The 25,177-nt window shown below is 37.4% G+C and overlaps 1 protein-coding gene across 1 annotated transcript in view; it reads right to left on the bottom strand.

Moving 5' to 3' along the window:
* Positions 1-24,631, bottom strand: part of LOC119647901 — a 209,737-nt gene extending 185,106 nt beyond the window's left edge. The window contains exon 1 of the mRNA XM_038049208.1: positions 23,973-24,631. Within this exon, the coding sequence (XP_037905136.1) occupies positions 23,973-23,975 (3 nt within the window). The 5' untranslated portion in view covers positions 23,976-24,631. The remainder of the gene's footprint in view (positions 1-23,972) is intronic.
* Between the last annotated feature and the right edge of the window lie 546 nt (positions 24,632-25,177).

Here is a 25,177-nt window from a genome sequence, read left to right as displayed (position 1 = left end):
CGATTTGGTTTCCAAGAGACGTACGGTACAAACGAGCGTGTTTGAAATAAGGGGTGCACTCAAGGATAAAAAGTATAGTTGAACTAAACTTAAATGTGGTGCAAGCCTTTGTTACTCGTCAAAGTATGGCACGAAGTTATGATTTTTAAAATCAAATAGTTGCTTCTTAGAGCGCAAATTCGAGTACAAATTGTTATTTTTACACAAATGAGCTTAAAGCCGAAGTTGATTTTCAGACAAATATTAATTTACATTTTGAAAGTTTTACTGGGAGTAATCAATCTGAACTTCAGGTCTGGGGTTCAGTTCAATCTAGAATGCCGATACACGTTAGTATTCATCAAAAAAGGACATCCGTAAATATCTCAGAACTATGTCAATAGGAGAGGAGATCTCAGTACAGACAAAGAAGTTTAAAATAAGGCTAGCAGCCCACCTTAATCCCTCAGTCAGGAGCCTGCTTCAACAACCTAATACCAGCCGGAATATATAACCTAAAATCAAACATTATCAAGTCAGTGTGTGTTGAGTCGCTTTCTATTCTTTTTCCTTTTATCTATTTCCCTTGTTAGAAGTCTGAGACAGTGATCATCCTTATGAACCGCAGGTAGTAGCATATATCTAGGCCGGCAAATTATAACGAATCGCCATATTTCACCCAAAGGACTTGTGTCCTGTTAGTGGATAAATTGGTTACTTCAGATATATTGTATTATTCATCCCCCCTAATACACCATTTAGCGGAAAAACGCAAACAGCAAGGTGAACTTTGATCAACAGACTAGGGACCCCAATAATAAAATTGGAATCAGGACTCCCAGCATCCTCAACAAAAATTAACTTCGGCCTGGTTTAGGTCTGAACTTACGATGGATTTCACTCCAATATAATTCGCACTCATGTCGTTTTCGCGTATAAATGGAGCGATTACCACCTGTCGCTAGTTTTGGTCATGTTGCTCTCGAGGCAGAGGAGAGATTGCGTCTGATGAGTTGTCTCTGCCCTGGACGAAACATTCAGTGAACTTTTTTTATAAATGTGGGTATTTAACCCAAAAAAAAAGGAGTCCGTGGACCACTGCTTCCTAACTGGTCCGGTCCGTCATCAAGTAGGTGCGGACTCAGGACTCTCAGCATCCTCAACAAAAAAGTATTATATGTTTCCTAAATTCTTCATGAATTTCCTAGATATGCTGGAACTGTCGGACAGTGTGGTTTAAACCATGCAGAAGTACATCATTCTCTGCGTTATTAACAGCTAAAAAATTGAGATTGTAATAACTCGTAAGTCACAATAATAATATATTGAAATAAATTTCGAATGTTGTTAACTGCGCTGCGCCACAGTATAACCTTTTAGTCTGCAACTGACAAGGTCCGTAATGTAGACACTTAAGGTCTTAAACAAATCAAAAAAGAATGCATGGCATCCCCAATGACGTCTGCCTCAGGCTTCCCTTACCAGATCCACATTTGAACCTTAAAACAATACCTAACATACTTCAAGAGTGACTCAACTGGTATACTACTTAGAAAAGGATAGGAAACTATTATACAAGCTTGGATGAGAATCAAGCTTGGAAGCACTTGCTTTTCAAAAAGTCTGTAGCGCAAAGTTTGAAAAGCGAAGGTAAAGGAACTCAGGTGGCATCAAATTGGAGAAACTGTTGTTTATCTATCCAAAATACCAAAACCAAGTTGGGAATCAGAAAAGGCTAATTTCCACATGTTTATCATAATAAACCTAACCCACTTTGGGCGCCAATCATAATGACATATAAGATTGAGCGATGCCCAGAGACCAACCGAAGTTAGTCGAAGTCAATCGATAGGGCAGATCGGTCCCAAAAATCTAAATAAATCGCAAAGTTGATTGATTGCAACTCCACTTTTTTGGAAGTACATTATTTCGGAGAATAAGTGATTGAATTGAAAACTAGAGAATTTGCGTTTTCAACATGAAATTGTTGCATCTTATGTGAGAAATTCGCTATGCACGATTTTCCATTCGTTCATAGTTAAGAATACACAATGTTCCGTCATATTTTGCTAAACCCCAAGATACACATATGTACATACAAATCAATGACATAAATACTGTGTTCACCCTAAATAAACAAACATTGTCTATTACCGCATTGCGATGCATACATACATGATGACTACTGGGCAACAGAAGCAACAGAACAGTCTTTCGCCTTCCAAAGCAATTTTATATCACTACTTCTGTTGAAGGTGCTAATTGGCACTCTGTGAAATGGAAGAATTGCCAATACACGCTCAATAATTGCTGATGACACAGGTGTGTTGGCTGTTGATCAAAACTTTGGGGCATTGTGCAAATATATGTATACAACGCGCCATTAATTATCATCATGATCATCAACGGCGCAACAACCGGTATCCGGTCTAGGTCTGCCTTAATAAGGAACTCCAGACATCCCGGTTTTGCACCGAGTTCCACCAATTCGATATCCCTAAAAGCTTTCTGGCGTCCTGACCTACGCCATCGCTCCATCTTAGGCAGGGTCTGCCTCGTCTTTTTCTCCTACCATAGATATTGCCCTTATAGACTTTCCGGGCTGGATCATCCTCACCCATACGGATTAAGTGACCCGCCCACCGTAACCTATTGAGCCGGATTTTATCCACAACCGGACGGTCATGGTATCGCTCATAGATTTCATCGTTATGTAGACTACGGAATCGTCCATCCTCAAGTAGGGGGCTAAAAATTCTTCGGAGGATTCTTCTCTCGAACGCGGTCAAGAGTTCGCAAGTCTTCTTGCTAAGAACCCCAGTCCCCGATGAATACATGAGGACTGGCAAGATCATTGTCTTGTACAGTAAGAGCTTTGACCCTATGGTGAGACGTTTCGAGCGGAACAGTTTTTGTAAACTGAAATAGGCTCTGTTGGCTGACAACAACCGTGCGCGGATTTCATCATTGACATTAATCAGGCCCTCAAAAAAAATCACAATGGTATTATGCGGGAGGAAACCGGTCGACTTTCTGAGCAAGTGAAATATCTGGAATTTATTCCAGATAAGAAACTTCTGTAGAATAAACATATAGAGGCAGAAATAAAACGAGCTTTCACAATTTATGGGCTGTGTAAGTCGCCCTTTGCCTCAACCTGGCAGCTCAGGACTAATTTGATAACGCTGATATGATGCACTGCAACAAACTGTATGTTTGCGTATTACCAGCACCAAAAGCACAATGTCTGGCGCTGTACTAGCTCTATCACCAACATTCAAACCTTTGGATGCCTATATTCAAAGCACTGCAATGAGAGAAGCTCACTGGCTAACTTGTTTTAGTCTTTGGTGAAGCAATGGAAGTTAAAAGCACAGACAATTCTAAGAAATATCAGAAACACTTTCTTTCATTATATGATGATGATATTGATCGCCATTATGTGATCCCGATATATCTGTCTGGTAGGAGATATAAAGTTAGCATTAAGCGGGGGAAATTGGCACAGATGATAAAAATTCCTGTCAAGACATACTGAAGTCTCTATACAGATAGCTCAAAAATAAGACAAAACTCTGTTAGATAAAAATGAGGCTGTAGTTTATGCTATTCTAAAAGAGCAGCTTGGGTGATTGTCGAGCGATTGCAACGATAGTCAAGCAATTTTTAAGCCGTTAAGCCTCTAAAGTCTCTTGAGCACCTCAAAAATTATTCAGGACTAAAATGATGGAGACCCTATGACGGAAACTAATTATCTAGGTTATTGTAGAGAATATTACGTAAATAACGAGGTTTTAGCCACATTCTCATTAAGTTAAATTTTTATTGATGGTGTGACAACCATTCAGTGTCATAAAGCGAATGCTTGTAAAGATATGATCAGTTATCTATCTCCATAACTCCGTGGCTACGAAATAAGCAATTCAAAGCATTGTTCCATATCATAATTCCAATAAAATGGTAAAATGGTTTCCTATAATACATATTATCTTTCAAATTTAAATAATAAAATGATGTGAATGTGAGTGTTAATGATCGGTTTATAGATTTTTTTATATCCTAGTGTTTTTATTTCCAATAACCAGCCAACCACAATGGATATACTATAGAATGTTCACTCTAGCTCGAAACGATGGATAGAAAAAAATGTTCAATATGCTCTTCTTAATATTAAAAAGCGAAAATTCTGATTAAACTTTTTACGGTTCAATTTAATAGCGATAGCTTTTATCATTTTATACACACGCCATGCTAGTATATGTAGAAAAGCAGACACTAGTGTTGGCTGGTTCAAAGAAAGATATATATCTTCAAATACTTCATGTTACTAGCTTAAATCTTTTGTTTCAGAGAAAAACGTTTACTCTTACCGATGACGCAGGAATACTGTGGAACAGTTTTTGTGGTGTTAGGATAAGTTCCCACTTCGTGGCCTCGCTTTCAGTTGGATTTGGATAAAATTTTTTTAACGATGCAAGTTTTCGAATTATTGAGGTTACTATAACTAACTTGGTTAAAAAATATTTTAGTAAAACTAGAATTGTCGGTAAAACTCAGTCATTTCTGATAGACCTCAAACCCATCAACGCAAAACTGGATACGATTCACATACAGATAAAGCTTTTTAAATTATGGCAGGTCAACATGCTTCCTCCTGTTGAACAAAAGGATGAGATAACTAAACATGACTTCGTCTCGAAACTTGGTACTATTGACCACCGACGACGTTAAAATATTGCTCGGGATTTTAATGCTGAACTTGCAAATGCGGACTCGTACTGACGAACAATAAAAGAATGCCACCTACTTGAAATCTATAATAATTATGAACAAAAAAAGTTACACAAGCTTCCCATTAGGCACATACACAAAAGGACCTTGCCATCTGCTAATGACGTCGAGGAGACAATATGAGACTGGAAGCCCATAGAAGAAAAAACGATTCGGTTCACGAGAAGTACTAAGAAATAATATATAAGAAAAGCAATGTTTAAAGACAATATACACTACAACCTACTAGAATTAAGAATGACTATATAACGAACTCCAGAGAATAACAAATAAGATACTGAGGAAAAAGAAAGGACATACACACATAGGCACCATACCTTCCCCTATTTTTTCAATCACTTCGACACAATACCATTGCTTGAGTAGACAATCTCAAAAACGGAGGATACTGACACTGGAGACAACATAGTGCCCTATAGGAGATCAATGCAGCTGTAAAGGACCTGAACGTAAACAAAGCACTAATGACATACCTATGGAGGTATTGAAATAAAACAACAATTCCGTAATAAAGCCCATCTACAAACTCATTCAGCAAATATGGAAGCAGCATTCAATGTCTGATGATGAGTGTATATCATCAGAATTGAATTTATTCTGAAGTTTCCGGTGTGTTTTCTCTATTAATTTTAAGTTTTCTATACGTTCTAGCGGGTCTAGTTTATTTTTCGATAAAACAAAAGACAGTTGCCAGAGTGTCCGTTGTAATTAGTGCGAAAAAAAGATCCCGGAAGGAATCCCCAGTGAAAGTATTAATAAGGGACAAGTTAAAATGCCAAAATCGGTGAAAAGTGCCTGCGTGTCCCAAAATCGTTTTACAATACTGGCTAATTAGGTCAATGATCCCTTGATTGCCGAAAAAGATCAGGCGCCCAGAAAAATCGAGGTACCCCAATCAGCTTCACAGAACTACAACGCAAGGCCATATTGGCATTACGTGGAAAATGAAGATCAACAATGACAAAAACGAGCCATTTATTTTACAAAGTGCAGATCTTCTCCCTATCTGCCAACCGCTGATCTATACATGAATGATCATTGTGTTGAGTGGAGCACTGCAATGACTTATAATAATCACGCGAGTTTACGAATCCTTAATCACAAGATGTATTATATAATTGATTAAACTGGACTCTTAAGTTTTTCTCGTTTTTAAGAATAATGTAAATGAATACAATTTATTGCCAATAAATTTCACAATGCATATAGTATGGTTGCAGGCGAAATTCGGGGCATCATTTGATACAGAACGGTCTCAAGCAAAAAAATTGATTAGCCCCAATGTTCTTCAACTTGGCCCGTAATCAGAAAAATCCCTGTTGATACTATGCTTTTCATCATGCTTTCATATCAGCATCTTATCGCCCTCCCTCTTCGGTTCCAAAGAAACCTTGGTAAAGAATAACAGATGCCAACTGGGCAAAATATTACGATTAACGCAAACAATTTGAGGAACTTTGATAATTGCATACGCTTGGAAAGTAAGCTATCCACGCACGTACTCAAAGCGATTGAAGCAAACTGGACAATATCGCCAACAAATGAATCACATTCCCCGGTGCTCTTCACTAAGTCACAATACATATACAGGAAGACGCAACTGCATTAGGCCTGTGTTACGTAACGGATGCGAAATTTAGCACTTTGAAGAACGCCATGATTCGTCAGACTGAGACCCTAAGCTTTGTTTATCTTCACTCCGACGCTGTTTCCTTCTTTCTCCAAATCCAGAGCCATTTGGCTAGGGTCCATGACCCGGTGAGAGAAGAAACAGATATCATGAAGGTAGTGGAGGCGTTTAAGAAAAAGTGGCATGTTCCACGTCTTCCGGACAAAACAGCGCAAAGTATGTCACCTAACAGAAGAACAAATATCTGTGATAAGATCTGGCACTGACGCACTCCGTTTAGGACTTCAAATTCATCTGAGATTTTACCCCGATGTAGCATGTGACATATTGCGCTATGATATATAGCTCTGATAATAGCTGTTAGTTTCGCTAGAATGCCCTTCCTGCATAGAGCACGTCAGATATATTCTCTCTCGATGATGAGCAGGGGAAGAGAAGATTTAAACTCCTTGTACTATTCCAAAATGATCTGCTTTGTGGCGAGATCGCCAAGCCCAGCGGTTTTACTTCGTTTGAGAGCATTGATGAATATGATGATTTCTCTTCTATTTGAAGGAGGAGTTGTTATTAGCATATTGCACTGACTAGCCATTTGCTCCACATGTGGCGGAACTTAACCGGATGTGATAAGGTTAATATCCGCGGTGAATTGTTCTTTCCGCCTCCTTAGCTGCTTACAAGTTTTTTTCCTGATGCGATATACATACAATCTAACACTTCCACCGCAACTGATGGGTATGGCACCCAAGTTATACAACATAACTCCACGCTAGAGCTCACTAGGAACTTTTCCTGCGATATGGGGCGCGCCATGAAACTTCTACAATGGTATCAACGGAAAACCGGGCTAAGCGGCAGCTCCTGGAACATATGCTTTCAGACGGTCATCTTGACTCCAATGGTACCAGGTTTCGTGAGGTTTCGTGGCAGAAGCCACTTTAGATAAGTCCCTTGCAGCGTCAGCTCTGATCGCTGTCCTCGAGTACGTGGGTATGGCATTCTCCCTCTCCCCTCACTTACAGCCTTCAATCCCTTCTGTTCTTGGATCCACTTCTATTGTTCCGCAGGCAGCCATGTCTTGCGATGGCCTTTCTAAACGTAACCGACGACCTATGTAGTACCCAAGAAAAGAACATTTTTGATATTGGTTAATCAGGGTATTCCTCGCCCAATCAGCAAGCGACAGCTACTTCATATAAGGGGTCAATCTTAAATTTGGGCGGTCGTAGGTAAACCGATGACAACGCTTCTTTTATTAGGCACACCCAGGAGACAACTCCTTAATCTACTGCTGATCACGAAGTAGTCGATCTGATTGTTCGTGCGATGTCGGTCAGTTAAAACCCAATTGACCTTATGTCAGGATCTGTACTCGAACAATTTCCAACAAATGAAGAGGCGGTGGAAGCTGCAGACATCAACAAACCTCCAACCATTACTGTTACGTTCGCCAAAAAAGTGTTTCCTCAGCAGATGTCCGAGTAAGTTATTGCAGAGCCCATTTTGGCAATCAAACCGATCTCAGGGTCAGCAAGCCGCTTCTGAACTTCGTGTAATTCTTCATAGGAAGCATTCTACCCCACTGTATTGGTGCATATCACTGTACAATCGTGCTCTTTAACCTGAACCGGAATTCTGTAGTCAGAAAGCTGTCAGAAACCGGTACCCAGATCAAGAAAGCCGCCAAAAGCAAACCCACACAGGAGTCGCGTCTGCTGCCACTTGGCTTCTCAGAGTACAAAATCACAGTGGCATTAATAAGGCAAGAGTCCCAATGTCTCACTTTGCTTGGGCACAGAATCTATAGTTGGAACTCTTAGTCGAGTTGGGAAAAGTGAACATTCTGGGGATCCCCGATACCATTATCGAGAAGCGTGCGCATATTTCAGAAACCAATCGTAGGCGGTTTTCGATAGTCAAATGATTTGGGCGTGAGGTCAGTTCCCATCCGATCTGTTGTTAACGTTTCAGTAGCAATAAAGTTTCAATTACCTCTTTTTTAATTGCCTTTTTCGACAAGCAGAGAACACTTCGAATATATTCCTAAACTCCAACACACAGAGAAGAAAGATAGATGTGAAAAAAATCCTTCAAGCAGTTCGAGAAGATGGGGGACGGCACTAGGCAATAGGTTGACCACATTCGGCCAATGGACAACTCCAAGATACCTAAAGGAGTATCTCATTGACACGAAAATGATACTATCTTAGTAGCATAATCTGATGATGCATTGAATAATGTCAATAATCCATACCCGCTTGGTTGCTATTTAGCCCACTGTACCACATGCCTTGTCGTTTTCAGATCAATTATGTGTAGTGACTTTTTCTAATCTCCTTTTCTTAATAATGTGTGTCGTTCGAGCTAGGAAGTGGACTCATTGGACAGATTGTCAATTTAACCAAACTTTTTCCTTCCTTAGTTTTAGTTCAACTTGATCGTTGTAAGTTTAACTCGTCTGGATCGAGTTCGGCACGTCTTTACATTTCAAGTTTTGTCCGGTTGGAGACTTTTGAGTCGTTTCAAACTGACGATGTCCAAGTCAACCTTAACTAGCATATTATCATCGGCAGATGACACAGTTGTATTATTGGAAGTGTTTTCATTACTAGCTAGCCACTTCTCAAGCATGGATTCAAGAACAGGCAAGACCTCGAATACTCTCTCGGACATGATCATGGTTATGCCACTGATGTAGTGCAACATCATCTCCATTATAGATTTCGTTGTTACTGGGAACCGTAGACAGTGATAGCCCGAACGACACTATGGTAGCCTTTGGATTGACTGGGTTCGATTATGTATTGATTCTAAAGAACGCCAAGTACGGGCTTCAAAACGTAACTCAAAAATATAATTTTACTGCCTTTCTAATAGTTCGATATACTTTTGGGAGTATTCTATTGACAATAGATATTGACCTTAACAATGGATAAATAAGTTTGAACTTGGAGAGGCATATACCTACATACTTACACAAAGAGAATTGATGTACGTATTTTATTGCACTCTCATATTTGAGGCCGTTTCAATGCAATTGAATTCAATTCAGTCGCCTGCTGTTCATTGAACCGCTTCCTCAAGTCACCTCAGATACTCATCCACAAAGTCAATGTGAATAATTACTTGCGAAGTTTTATCAATATCTTAATTAAAATGGAAAATCCTCCGAAATGTTTTAATAATTTTTGACATTGCTTGACTTTATTACGAATTAACAATGACCTCAGCATTGACTACTAACAAATATGTGCTTATAATGAATTAGTGAGGTACTTATCTTGGACTTTCATCATAATTAATTAACAATTCGGTCCATGGAAAAATACCAAAGTTAAGGCTGAACTACATGGATCATTTAGGTGTACTTGACGATGCGGTCTTATCACTTTTTGGAATCCAGTAGCAATCACCATACAACAGTTTTCTAAACAACCTCGAAGAAAGAATCGAAAGAAGCTGACTGATAATGGAAAAATTACACACTATTTTTGAATGTCTGTAGATTATCAAAAAAAAAAAAATCACAGGAACGCCTTGAGAGATTTGTAAAATTCCTTTTCATTGTTGCGAATTAAATATTGCTCTTTCCGATCAACAACAGTAGTTTCACAAATGAGCTTTGCTGCTCACTTGCCGCCTACCTTTAGATGTCTTTTTTTTAACTATTTTTCGTTAATTAATGAAGAGAGATTACGAAATCAATTTGCATGTTGCGGTATATTTTGCATAATCCGCAAGCATTCTGCACAATTCAATTTCCATTTTAGAGTGGTTTGGTGGCATATGACGCGGCGTTGCTTGTAGAAGATGTTTCTATTCTTTTTTAATCGACTGGGTGGCATTTTGAATTCACGAGTAATGTGCTTAACATTTAGCTGATTGAGGCAGTTACACTGAATACGACTTGCTTGCAAATAGCATCTCTTGATGGGATCGGTATAAAATTTTTCTTTACGATTCTTTTGCGATACTTTTCATTTTATAACTTCTTTGATCTGCATTTCAAACTAATATTGAAAAAAATGGAATGATCGCATATTTAACAAATATGCAGTTGCACCAGATTTTCACATAATTCCGCCACTAAGGTCAAACTCTTCAAATCTCTGGAAGTCCGTGAAACATAAATATTTTTTCCACTTTATCATTGATAATAGAAATTCGAATTGAAAATGAGTTTTGAAATGCCAATATTTGTGCAACAATATTTGAAAAACGTAATAACTGCAATAGTGACACAACCTATCAAACGCTAGATGTTGCATAAGGAATGCCGTTACCCAAAAAACAATCAATATTTTTCAGCACACCAAACTCTTGATGTAACAATAGAGGTGCCGCATATGGTCACAACAATGGCTCTTGTGTGTATGATTCAACACATCAGAAATGGAAACTAGCCCCATACCTAAGAAACTTGATGAAAACTCATTGGTAACCTTGAACTTAAGACATTTGATAAGAATATTTATTTACTGAATATTAGCGGTTATATTAAGAAAATGTCTACAATGGCTGGAAGAATTATAATTCTACACCTTACAAGCATATAATATTGGGTTTGCATTCTGCAGCAGCTAAAATAAACTCATTTGTCTGTATAGCTATAGTGTAATGATTGTCTGGAAGAGTTTTTAGTAGTTCCTTAAACAGAGAGCTTTATATTGGAAACAATCTTTTGCCTCTACTTAGTGGGTATTCACATGTATGCCTATACATACTTCCTTAGAAGTGAAACACGGACGAGCGCTTTGTCTCGGATTCGAACCTTAGAGAGTGACAATGATCAGCTTAAAACCATGATATCCTTCAAGATAATGTACACCTCTTTTCGTGCCAAGGAGTGAGGTCTTTTTCACAATTGAAATAATAGGAAAGAAAAATACAAAACTATTTGGACTGGGACTGGGGTTGAAAATGATCATTTCTCCCACGACCGATTCTGAGAAACTACCCAACCAAAAAATCAAGAGGCAGGCACTATATGGTGCCGAAATACCCTTTGTATCGATATCTGCTCAAATAAAGTTACTAACAGTATATTAGTATAATTTTTAGTAAATGACCGCAAGTTCATCCGAGAACCACGAATTGTAGCAATATACGCTATAACATAGAACACGATCCTACCAAGTTTGGTAGAAGTCGCACTATTGCTAACATAGTTAAGACTTTAAATGTCAATCACACGAAAGGGGATATTCTCGCATACATATATTACGTGCTAGGTACTAATGGGACAAATGCGCACACAAATGTCTTTATAAAAGAAGTCTTTATAAAAGGAAGCTTCCGGTTTCTTAACTTGTTTCTAATAAAATCACGATACTTCCATTTTGTAATCAATATACACAGGAATTTGATAGCCATTCTAACCTATTTCTTCATTCAGCGTTATGTCAGACTCAAATTGTTTGATGATTCGCTCCAGATAATGATTGTAAACGTTAGTCTTTTCGAGTAACCGTTGATTGATGATTGATTGATATTTGTTTCTCCCATATAAGTGCATATAGGAGTATGTCAGTTAGACATCCAAATTTAGGCAGAAGGAAATTATTTTGAAGCACTAAATATGGATTAGAGTGAAAATAGTAGTCGAAAATTATGCGAGCCGGTATCTAGGGAGGGTATATTGTCATTAGCCATCTGTATCATCCACCGGTTTCACAAAATGCAAATTATTATGTCTTCTGCCAGGCTGGAGGAAAATTATTTGATTCTACGCAACTTTTTGCTTTTCTTTCCAACTCCACAATATTAAAATTAACGTCCTATAGTTAATTAATTTTAATCGATACTATTCGATTCACTTCAAAATTTTGAAGAAAAATATCTACACAACCAACAATTATCACTGCGCTTTAAATATTTCAGCATAACAACGCTACGTATATTTCTATGCTAGTGCCAAGTAGATGCATTTTCCTTAAGTATACTTTCGCGAGCTGGTTGTTATATTTCTAGAGCGCGATAGATCGATCGGCTATCGATCGTTTTTTTTTTATACAAAACATTAAAAAGTGACCCGTCAGAGCTTCTAAAGGTTGTTCGGATGAAAGCGGAAACCAATTCCATCAAAGATTTAGTATTTCCTTGAATTTTCGATGTACGATTTTTTTTTAAGTCATTATCGCGCTGGTGAACCTGCCAAATAAATTTTCGTCACTTTTTCTTTTCACTTCCATTTTATTTAAGTTAAATAAGATGTGATTTTTCCGGGTTTTTCTTCTTTGCAAGTGCTCTACATAAGGACCACGTTTTCTCTCATTTCATGTGTAATATTCCTAAATTTTTTCGTAACTAAACCACCACCAATTTTTCTGAAACAAGTGGTACTATCCAGCATTAAAATTTGTACCATAATGAACGGGACACCCTGTATAAGACCCACAAGATCGTGGGATATAGCATGTTGACAAATACTTCGATGGAGCTATTTTGGGCGGAATTCGAAAATGTTGAGTTTTTTGTCAACCTACTAAGTTACTTCAAAATAAAAATCAACGTAAATACTACAGAGTTATTCATTTTATTATATATCATTCGATACATTGGAGTCTTCCGTTCATAGATAAATGTGCTAATTGTCATGTATCCTTATGATCATATGTTTGTTATTTGCTTTAAGATTATTTGGTCTCACGGGTGATTGATTGCCTTGTCGCTATTCGTTGAGGTGCATTTCATTGACTTTCGACTTTGACTGTTGATAACAATCTTTCTTTCCAGTATCTGTAATTTTACTATTTTTCTTCTTCACTTCGTGGGGAACGCAAAGTAAATAGGTTTGAGCTGTTGCAGGATGCCTTTTTTAATTCTAATGGTTCGTTCTTTTTTCCTTTTCCGAGTTTACACAAGATTCTCGTGGTAACCTTTTTGTTGATCTAATATCTAACGAATCTAATCGGTGACGGGGCGCAACTGGCCCGTTACATCGCTTGCCACATACTTTTTGAGTTGAAATGGTTTCAAAGGTTAAACCTTATTAAAATCGGTTCAATGTCAGTGTGACTGTCTGTCTATCATTTTAGTCCAATTTACTCGAAAATGGTTGAACCAATTGTGAAGATTGTGATTTGTTTATCCCTTAACATGTAACGAGTGGCATAATTCTGTCTGGGGCTAGGAAGAGCTTCCCATATATGGGAAAGAGGGCAGCGATTTTTTTACAGAATATGGTCATGTGGGGTATAAAACGAAAGGACAAGTTCGCGCAACACTCCATATTGGAACAGGGCCTTGAAGTGTATTAGAGCACTTCATTCTAGACCGTAACGATACACTACAGTACACTGTAGGGGGCAATGTGGTCAGAATTGCGCTCGGGCGAGATTATTACCCTGGTTTGACTCAGGTACTCATTCGCAGCTGAGTCGACTGGTATCCGACATCCAGTAACGGTAGCAAATCAGTAACCGCTTGAGCTATCCGGACAATTATAACTTTTCGAAAAAGGTCTAATTTCTGACATTAGGTGACACCTAATACGTGCCCCAAAAAGTGAAACGGGTTTCATTCCTACAACCCATCCAACCAAACAATTTGAAAAAAATCACAGTGATGCACCTATACCAAATATTGGCTTAAAAATACATCACATTACAATATCTGCTCAAATAAAGTTAATAATAGCATATTACAATATTTTAGAAATTTAACCCTCATTAGGTTCATTCTAAAAGTACGAAATTTAGCATCAGATTAAGTGATGGTATAAGACACGATTCCGAAAAGCTTGAATGCAGTCCAACTATTACTAACAAAATTATAGAAGGTCAAAGTTGTGTATTCCACGTGAATTCATTGTAGATACTTTGATCTGTATGACGTCATCATCATATAAACTGAATTCACATCACACGCCATCTAGTGAATTGGGGCCGCTCCGCTTCTCGCCGACTTCTCATCAGCTGGAAATTTGGAACAGAAAAAATACTCAAGTTTGTATCCGTCTACTTTTAGCCAAGAGTTCCCAAGACGGACGGATGGAAACTCTGCCCGTCGTACGGCGGTCATCGATCCAGCTTTGTGGAAGCCCCAGAAACATTGTGACATCCAAAGGAAGACACACAACTTCCCGGACCTGACTAGTAAAGAAACGTGCAAGCGCGTGTCGACGGTACAATAAGGTTGAAATACACATATTGTTGGCAACTTGCATAACTAATTTACGCCCACTTGCAAGCGTTTGGGATTCTCCTAAAGATAGAGAGTGCCCTATTACCTGCTTTAAAAAAATAGCATCTGGAATCTCCCTCTGTAGCATACAGCAGCAGTCTGCCATCATTGTTATGCTCCACTTTCCTTGGTATCTTCTTTCCATCTTTTTGATATCTCAATGCAAACATTTTCCTTGTTCTTCTCTCACGGACTATAAACTCACAGGAAAATAGTCCAGGCTTATGAGACAAGAGACAATCTTGAAAAGATTTTAAGCATTCTACTGGCTAAATTTTTGTAGTGTGGATCTACATTAATACCGGCAAATGTCTCTACAATATCCCTATATGCGAATCATCCTTGTCTCTGGAGATCTATTATGAAACTCCTGTCCCGGTAAAAGTCTTTTGACATCTGACCCAATAAATGCGCGTCCCTTTACTTTCGCCTCCGTGAGAACAGGAAACTTTTCAACCAAGTATGTTATTTGACACATTCTCCATCTTTTGGGAGAGACTTAACAAACTGTTTCATATAGCATAACTTAATTTGAAGGCGAGGAAAGTGAATTTTTCTGATGGTATCAAATTTTCTCGCAGAACATTCTTTTGTCCAACCATTGACGGACTTGGCTCCCAACTCTCTGTTGATCATTGATCTTTACAATCTCCACTATCCCTAGACATAAAAAATAAGGACAAAGCTTATTGCCCAAGCAGCACATACATGATCTTTAAATCACCACAACTTTACCAAATTTGATCTTCATATTTGAGTTTTTGAAGATCTAGATCTATCACCAAATTACTTATCTCATCTTGGGAGAACAATTTTGATCTGGTGTCATTTTCAAAGTCAGGGCTTGAGCCCTGAAGTTGATTTTATCTGAAGCTGGTATCTCTTCTAACGTAGCAGGATGCTTTGCCACCGGTGTTTTTGCATCACGAGGAAGACAATGAATAGCTAAGGAAGATGCTGGACAAAATGTAGTAGGCAGCTTACAGTTAATAAGCATATTATGCATACATGAAAACTCATGCTTTTGCCGTTAATATCAAATTAGAAAATTGGCTGACTAATCATTCATTTAGAAAATGCTTTTCATATGATGAAAATACTACAATATCTGCCAAGATCTCATGGCTTAGGCAAGGGAAAATGGGCCAAACCTGGAATCGCATTTTACGAAAAATCCTGACGTCCTAGATATTGTCTGATATCATTTTCTTTTTCAGCACATCAAATTACATAAGAATCAGTTGAAATTTTTCAAACAGGTTTTTGGTTACTGACCTTGAAGATCAAACAGACCATCTTTATGGAAAGTATCAGCTTGGTAGTTCGTCGATTACTACACTCCTGAATCGAAAAATGTTTGTTTCTATGGAATATTGACGGAACAAGAGGAAGCAACACGAAGTCAAATCTCCTCCTGGATTCTGAATTACTTTCATTGTTTGGCTTCCTCCATAAGCACTGGACAAAAAACGCCATATACTACTGTGATCCCCTACTTCATTATGAACGATAGTCGAAACCTTTCACTATGTGATAATTATATCGCTCTACCAAGTGCTAGTTGGGGTTGCTTTCGAGAATTATTCCCATATATGATCATTATTCGAAAAAAACTTATGGAAACGGCAAAAATATCAATTAAAAAGGGTTCAGGAAAGTAACGCCGGAGAATGTTATCGAAAGACTACAAAGTGATGACACGCGATGACACGATATTGTGAATTGTGAATTTCGTGCCTTGTTTCTTCCTAAAATGCAAATAACTTTGCTTAAACCATTCTAAACGATAAACTCCTACCACCGAAGTTTCTACCTTATTAGGTTTCCGAAATTTGAAGCTTAAAAATTCACTTTGTAGAATATTAGGTTAAGCGCCTGGCGGAAACGACCACGTCAAAATTTTATTAAAGATAATTGAGAGCTTGTTCTGACACATATACCACGTTTATCTTAAAGATTGTACCCCTTAAATCATATGGATTTTTTTCTGTTAGATGATAATATGACTTTCACGACAATTAACAACAAGCTATTAAGACGAATCAATTATCCAGCAAATCCCGCATTGCTTCCACAAGTGAAAATCTTTGTCTTTAATAATTAACGCTTATTATCAATGATTGTTAGCATGGTGGTCAAAGGGTAGTATAGGTCCCAGGGTGAAGCGTGGATTGGTAACACAACGACGAACCCGGCAATAACAAAGGAAAAAATATTTGCGCATTTCCTCATGGAACATGCACTCCCTGTACAGAGATGGAGTTGCCAAGTAGTTAGTCGACATCCTCTCCCAATATAGAGCTGATGTAACAGCGTCACGGGATATGCATTGGACAGGGTTTCCTGGAGAAGAGTCGCTACACCATATAGAAGAGTCGCTACACCATATAATGTAGTGGCCATCCAGTAAGCCTCGGAGTAGGTTTCTCAGCCAGCCATGAATGAAACCTGCTGTCATCGACTTTGAAAACATAAGCGAACAGCTATGCACTCTGCGCTTGAGAGGCAAATTTAGAAATATAGGTCTCATTAACGTTCACGCACCTACAGAGGAGACTGCAAAATTTGAGAAGAATACCTTCTACCAGGTAGTAGAACGAACCCTCGAAGCCTGTCCCAGATATGATATCAAAATCAAACTTGGCGATTTTAACAGTCAAGTAGGGACGGAGACCGTATTCAGGCGATACGTTGGCTCCCATAGCTTATATCAAAATATAAATGATAACGGACTGGGGATTATCCAATTAGCAGTGCCACACGAAATGACTGTTGGAAGTATCTGGTTTGCGCAGAAAGCCATCGACAAACATACGTGCGCCTCGCTAGACGGGACCACTTTCAACCAAATTGACCACGTGTTGATCGAACGCCGCCACCTCTCAGCCTTGATGACTGTCAGAACATATAGGGGGGCCAATATAGACTCGGACCACTATCTCGTTGGCATGGTGCTCCGAGCTAAAATAGCAACACCGCTCAGAATCCCCTCTGACAATCAGGAATCAGGTGAGAGTTACCACTGAAGCCATCCACAACACAACCTTCCGCAACACCTATAAGAGAGAAATGGATGCCGCGATATCCGCAGTCAACAGAGATTTCGGAGATGAAGCATCAACAAATGATCTTCACAACCACCTGAAGAACGTTATCATAAATACGACCACAAACATACTTGGCCCCAGTCGTAAAAAGAGTCGGAACGGTTGGTTTGACGATGAATTTAAGCTAGCAAGCGAACAGAAGGATGCTGCATACCGAGTAATATCGCATTCTCAAAGAACAAGGGCACGCGCAGAGACTTATCACGAACTCCGCCGAGAAATGACTTTACAGACGGAAAAAGGAAGCCTGGGAAAACCGACAGGTCTGTGAACTCGAAAAGTACAGGGAGCAATCGCACCAGGCGCGGAAGTTTTACCAACAAGTCAGCAAGATGAAGCCTTACACACCTCGATGTCCATCCTGCCAAGACAAAGAGGGAAATCTGACTTTCGACAGAATAGGCACGTTGAAGTGAAGGGTTGAGTACTTTGATGAATTACTGAACAAGCAGAATATCGGCTAGTTGGAGGTTCCGGCAAAGTGCTTATCCTCTGTCGGCTTATGACCTCTAAATCGTTTCACTCCGACATAAATATCTTTTTCGGAGAGAATAGCAAATATTCTCCTGTGCCATATTTTTTCTGAAACACTTCTTTTTCTTCACCCTCTTCCATTCAAAAGTTGGTTATTGATATCTATTAAATACCTTGTTTTCCACTGTAAAAACTATTATAGATATTTTGTTTTACATACTTTAATCAATGATTTAAATAATTTGACATCTAAATATTGTCGAAGGTACGGCAACTGTTCCTTTCATACTCTTCCCTTAATTAATGCAATACTCCTCGGTATTCTATATTATTCCAATAATTTTGAACACGTAATATATCTCTCTTATTTTAACTTATATTTTCTTTTCTGTGTTTGTTTATGCACTGTTTGATTTCAAACGTGTATCAACTTTTTTCAATCTTCTATTTAAAGCTAAACACTTCCCGTTCAATTAAAAAATATAATAATAAAGTGTCATCAATAGCGTTGATCTAGCTAGATTGGATAAGAGACCAAGAAGAAAAGTTAACATATATGGTAAGCTATACAAAAATTTGTAATGTAGATATCGAGGGTAGAAGCTACCACTATTGAAGTTTAACATGACTGCAGACAGATATTTTTGAGGCATTTAAATAAAATTCAGGAAAATTAGAGCAAGTGCACAATAATAATTTTTCTATTTCCACTATCTTCGATTTGGCAAAGTTTCTAACTAAAAGTGAGAGGGAAAAAGAACTATTCAAAAGCATTATTTTCTATTGTGAAAATCCGATCATATTTTTCAATTGATTGCCTCATTAAATGGAATAACATCTCTTCACTTTTGTAACTTTCCAAAAGCTAACTTCTTACAAATAACTTCATCCTAACTTATTTTCAATTCACGGAATTCACAAACATTTAAATTATTTATTATGTGTTTACATCCATATGGAATGAAATTTCAAACGTTACTTTCAAAATATTTTTAATTATTCGATGCTAAAATCCATCATTCACACCATTTTATTGCATGATTTCACAGCCACGGAACAAAAGACTGAAGACAGTAACCTTGTTATTTCTTGTTGATATATTTGCAATAAAGACAGATTTTTGCAATGAAAAAATTGATAAATTTTACAGTTTTATTAAACTTGGTATGTTTATTTTCATGTTTACCACAGTTTGTTCCTCGGTTTCTTTTGAATACTCTCCAGAGGAATTAGGAAATTTCACTTGTAATTATGGTCGAAGAAAGCAATTTCCTAGCCATAAAATTGTGAGAACCTAGTGTCCGGGTGGCATTGTGGTTAGAGCACTAAACTATCGCTGCGAAAGGACGCAGTTAAAAAATCCACCCCCTAATAGCAGAGGGATTTGTATCGTGACTAGATGTCGGATATCATTCGATTTAGCTGTGAATGAGTACCTGAGTCAATTCGGGGCAGTAATCACGGACGAGCGCAATGCGCTACGGGCCTGAATGAACTGAACTATATATAATGTGACTATATTCGTATATATAATAAAATAGTATAGAGTAAAGCTCTATGCACATCGCATTATGGAACAAGAGAGATTCAAAAGTATCAGTTTATTTTTTTTTTCGATGTAAGTTAGTCACTCAGAAAAGTGAGCTTATCCCGAGGAAAAGACAAGTTGCAAACCGGAAATTCGAGATCCTAGAATGAATGGTTTAGTGTATTTCATATGTAAGAATGTATGAGTGTACAATAGCTCTTAATGTACTCATTTTTGTATCAAATGTGTCAAACTATTAATTTTATTACTACGTGCTATGTAATACTGTACATTCATACATTAATCTTATGCAGGATTAAAGGGCATTATATATTATGAATATATATATATATGTATAATCTTGACAATAAACTTATGTTGTGATCTATAGCTCTTCAAAATTGGCACTTCTAGGATGAACTTAAGAAGGTTTCTGGTAAACATCCAAAATGTGAAAACAAACTATTATTAACTTCGGTATTACATTTTATGCCCTAGATTCCAGTTCCAGGTATTATAACTGTTTTCATAATCATCATGATTACTTCAGGCTTTGTAAGAATAGCCCCTTAATTTGAATGAACTCCTCTTAACCTTTCCACTGGATTTCGTGTCAGGAGTTATCACTACTTCGTGTCAGTTGGTATCACTGATTAAACGATGTACGTAGACGGCTACAATTTCGTACCAGGGCAGAGGCAACTCATCAAGCGTTGTCTGCCCTGGGAGCAGTGTGAGCGAAGTGGTTCGCAGGTATTATACGCTCCCTTTGAATACTGACGACTCACCAATCCCTAATTGTCAAGCTCCGGCCAAGCTTTGGTCCGAACTGTGGGCGAATTTAGGTTGGACATAATTCGTACCCTATTTTGCGAATTATAAAAGGGAGCGTATAACAAATGTGAGCTGCTTCGGTTACGCTGCTCCCAAGGCAGAGGTGAGGCAGCCTCTGATGAGTCGCCTCTGCTCTGGTACGAAACACTAGACAGTAGCTATCTTTGTCCCTCTTTTAATTGTTGAACTTTGGGTGTTAAACCCAAACGGCGAGCGTGGACCATAAAGAGTGGGAGCAGGTTGCTCTCCACATGGTCCGGTCCGACAGCAAGTGCATGCGGACTTAAGACACCTCAATCCCTAAACAAAAACAAGTATCACTGTTTCTGAGAAGAGACAGATGGAGATAATTTGATCACCAAACAATTTTTTCAGATGAATTGTAATCTGCGATAATAAAATAATAAAATAATTAAATACTACGTCATGAATGCCTTTTAACTACCAACTACTACACTATCGCTCAATTCGAACCGACTCTTAATTTCAACATTCTATGGAAACATGCATTTGAAAGACCCATTCTCAGAAATTGCCAACAAAAATATCTTTAAAAAATTATGATGGTCCCTGCACATGCCAAGTCTTTTTTCTTGGTCTAAACTCATGTTTGTGAAAATTATATGTATCAAGATGCCGTTGATGTAGGCTTGTCACTAATAATAATATAGAAAGATAGCGCTATACTCTACAAATTAGTGAACAGGAGAGATACGAAATTTATTTGGGTTAAATGCTTTTAAGGTTGAATGCAAGGCTCATACTTGAGCTAGGAATGAGATCAATATCAACGTTATCACTAAGAAAGCAACTTCATTGTAGCAAGAGGAATCCTTGCTACTTGCTGCCGTTGTTGCTTTTTGCCAATGAGGAAGTGCAATAACATGGTCCTTACATTAAGATAATGACCACCAAAACCAGGAATATGCAAAAAAGTGGGTTAAGGACTAGGTGTAGCTGTTAAAATGCCCAGCACAATTACTAGACCTCAATCCTGTTAAAAACTTATGAGTAATTACTAAGGATGCCGCTGATGTTACAACAACTCTTGGTGCGTGATACAAGAATCATTGAGTGCCATTTCTGCAGAACGATGCCATCGATTTTTTGACTCCCTAAGCAATGTATGCAAGGCGGGTAATAAAAAATGACAAACATACAAAGAAATATTAACCATAATTTACAATTTCCTATCTATTTGAAAATCATCAAATTCAATTTTTGTTTCAAAAAATATGTCTGCGGCTATTTTTTTCACTCGTTTTTCTTACGGTTGATAGTTTGTTTGATTTTTTTTAAGCAAAAGCAAAAATTATTTTTATTTTATTTTGAATATTATTGCTGGAGGATTTTTTTGTTATTTGGTAAATTTTAGTGGTAAATTTTTAATACTAAGTCGTGCTCTCAATCATTTATTTTTCCGCCGCTGGATCTCCATAAATTCTTTTAGCATCATAAAATTTTCTCTTTTTATGTTGAAGTTGTACCGATTTGATAATAATTCGAAGCTTTATTGCAAACCTTACTTATATAACTTATTTCTACAGATACGCAAATAAAAGGTCAACATATTTGCATTTTAAAAAAGTTACTTTCATTGAAACGCCGAATCCAAATAGACTTCATGAGAATTAAAAGCCATTAGACGCCATCGAAAGGAAAATGGCCTGCCAATTTTGTCTTTGCCACACTGCCAAATATTGACAACTAATGAGAACATTGATTAGAGGAGAAGGCCATATTCAGCAATATTTATTTTAGGAAATTCAGCCGTGAATGGAAAAAGAAAAAATGATTTTAGGGTACTTTGCTTGTATCTAAAAAAGTATTCCAAGTGTAGAGTAATTTTGTATACATTGGCTAAGAAAGTTTGTTCCGCAGAAGCTGTTATTATATTAAAACTCTTCTGTAATAGTCTCCATTTACGGGAAATTTAAACTCATAAATTAAAGAGTGCCACTTTGCTCTTTAATTGCAGAAGCTTGCATGAACAAAAAATACCAAACCCGTTTCACAACCCAAGAAACAAGAAACAAACATTAAAAAGATCCTTAATGATTTAAAGTTTAAATTTATTAGTCTATAAAACCTCAGACAACTAAAAGATCATAATCTGGGTTTAAATGTTGCCCCATTTAGAACTGAAACCCGACCCGACCTGTGATTTATTTCAAAAATATTTTTGGATGAATAAGGAATCCTTTCTCGGAAGTTAAAAATGGAATTCGAATGTTTTATATTAACATTTCTGAAACTTTGAGATTTCTCAGTATTTCCGATTAAGCCAATCGCGAAAAATCATATCAAAACAAAAATTCTTCCGGGTTCAATTTGCATCTATGAAATCACATATGTACATATAAGATATTCGCCTCACTAGCTTTTAAGAGGTATCTGTAGAAAGTAAGAGTGTTTCTTTATTTTCATACTATTTGGTCATTGTGTTATTTATCTTTCCTTTCATGCACTATTAACTGGTTATCAATATCAAAATAAATTAAAGATAAAATTTACATTTCAAGGCTAAGAAAAAGAGAAAAACTCAACCAGTTGGATTCGAATGCATAGAGCAAAAATCACAATTTTAAATGCACGCGGTCATTATTCTTCGGATGAATAGCAAAGAAAAAGGCATACAAGAAAGAAACAGTGGAAAAGAAAAGATATTTTTATAATCAAATGCACTTTTAAGTGTGCCACACGAGATGTGAGAGTGAAACACTTTGGCGAACTGTTGCATAGCTAAGTAGGCATGCATACATATGTATGAACTATCTGTGGAAGCCAAAGAAAACGCAAATGAACATACACTGAGCTGGTATGCTAGATGGAGAAATAAAAATTTAATACCTTATTTGAAATTTCGCTTTCAACTGAAAATCAGCTGAAATACCTTTCAAATGCAGATATTGCTTGGATTTGTTACTGCCCAAGGCAAAGAGCTAAAATTGTTACTCTCTTATTTGAAATTACAGTAGATCTAAGCATAACTTCGACAATTAGGGGAATATTGATTGAGGGGGTTTAAAACTCATGGTAATTTGAAAGTTGGAAGTTTCTTGCATTTTTTTAAGTGTTGTGCTGAACATTTTTTTCATATCACTTAAACTTAATTACGATTAAGCAAGGTAACAAATGAAGGATTTTTCAGGGGATAATAAGGCATAATGATGGTTTAAACTGGCGAAGTAAAATCATTCTCAAGTTCCAAAACTGATGATAGATTCCAACAATTCACTTTTGCCACTGGATGAGAGCATCTGAGTGAACTTAAATTTGAATTTCTCGATTTCAAAAAATTTGCCCATATTACCCGCTGTAAATATGCTCACGCTCATACACTCAACACTTAAAGGAATTTGAAGAAAAAACTTTACCAACCACAATCGCAAAATTGCATACAAAACGCCATAATCATTAGCAATAGTAGGGCATCCAAACTTACCATTTTGAAAGTCGTTGACGATCAGTTGCTAATCGTGTAGAATAAACGTTTTTAGTCTGAAGCAGCGATACTTGGGTACTCCTTGACCCTGTTTTCAGATCTCTGGTGTAGATGCTGTCTAGAAACGTTGAGTGGATGGTGAAACTCAACAGATATGATGTTGTGTATAAGACACTGTATATTGATCACTCGATCGTTTCTATTAAAGCACAAACAGATCGTAACGATTTCTCTACCCAATATCTTCTATGTAACAAGATAATCTACAATTCAATTTCACAAAGAAGTTAATTGCACTAAAACACAAGATCACTGGAAGATCCTTATGTTCTTTTGTCGGCAAGACAAAAGCACACTATCGTTTTCGCTCCAAAATCAGAATTTTTAATGTCTTCTTATCACTGAATTCCCGGCGAAAAGCTAATTAATAAAAAGTCGTTCTCACTATTAGTGAGTTGTATTTAAAATAAAAGATATTTCGAATCGACCATATACTCAAATCTCTTAGCAACTACTATCACTTCTTCGTAAAAATGTGATCTTCAACGTACACTAGAAGTGTGTACTGAATCAATTGAGTTTTTTTCTTTAAATCCAAGAAGAGACAAAGTTGTCACTCGATGGACTAGGTAACTGATACTGATTCGATATGAAGCGATACTGAAAGCAAAAACGGTAACAAAAATTTCAATATACACAAACACTGAAAAAGTGAACCTCTTATTTTCCTACACTCCCTACTCCGCCACCAGTCATATATCTCCTACAACTCGGATACGGATTCGGACAGAAGAAACAGAAAAGCCAGAGTTGAGCCGTAACAGAAAAGACGTTGTCCGTCTTTGAATTTTGCGCTCAAGTCAAGTCGTTTGCCACCATCGCCGACGTCTTAAGAGGGAGGCATATGTGATATGATGATGGCTTTCTGGTGCTTGAGCTTAGGCCGTTACTATATTAGAGGTATGCAACTAAGTTTTGATTTTAACACTTAGAGTACCATTATTTTGGGTACCTCTATATCTTCTACAACACATTAATATTAGATCAAATGAGTTTAATCCATCTTTGTCGTCATTCTATACATCATAAAATTCTTCTGAATTTGCTACATCCTTTAATAAATTTTGAATATTTGCGTTCCTAACTGGGAAATAAATAGAAAAAGTTACGAAACCAAAAAAGAGGACGACAAATTGAGAAAAATA

Source organism: Hermetia illucens, chromosome 2, assembly GCF_905115235.1.
Source record: "Hermetia illucens chromosome 2, iHerIll2.2.curated.20191125, whole genome shotgun sequence".
NCBI lineage: Eukaryota > Metazoa > Arthropoda > Insecta > Diptera > Stratiomyidae > Hermetia > Hermetia illucens.
Note: the sequence above shows the minus strand (reverse complement) of the source record. Positions and strands in the feature narration are given on the sequence as shown.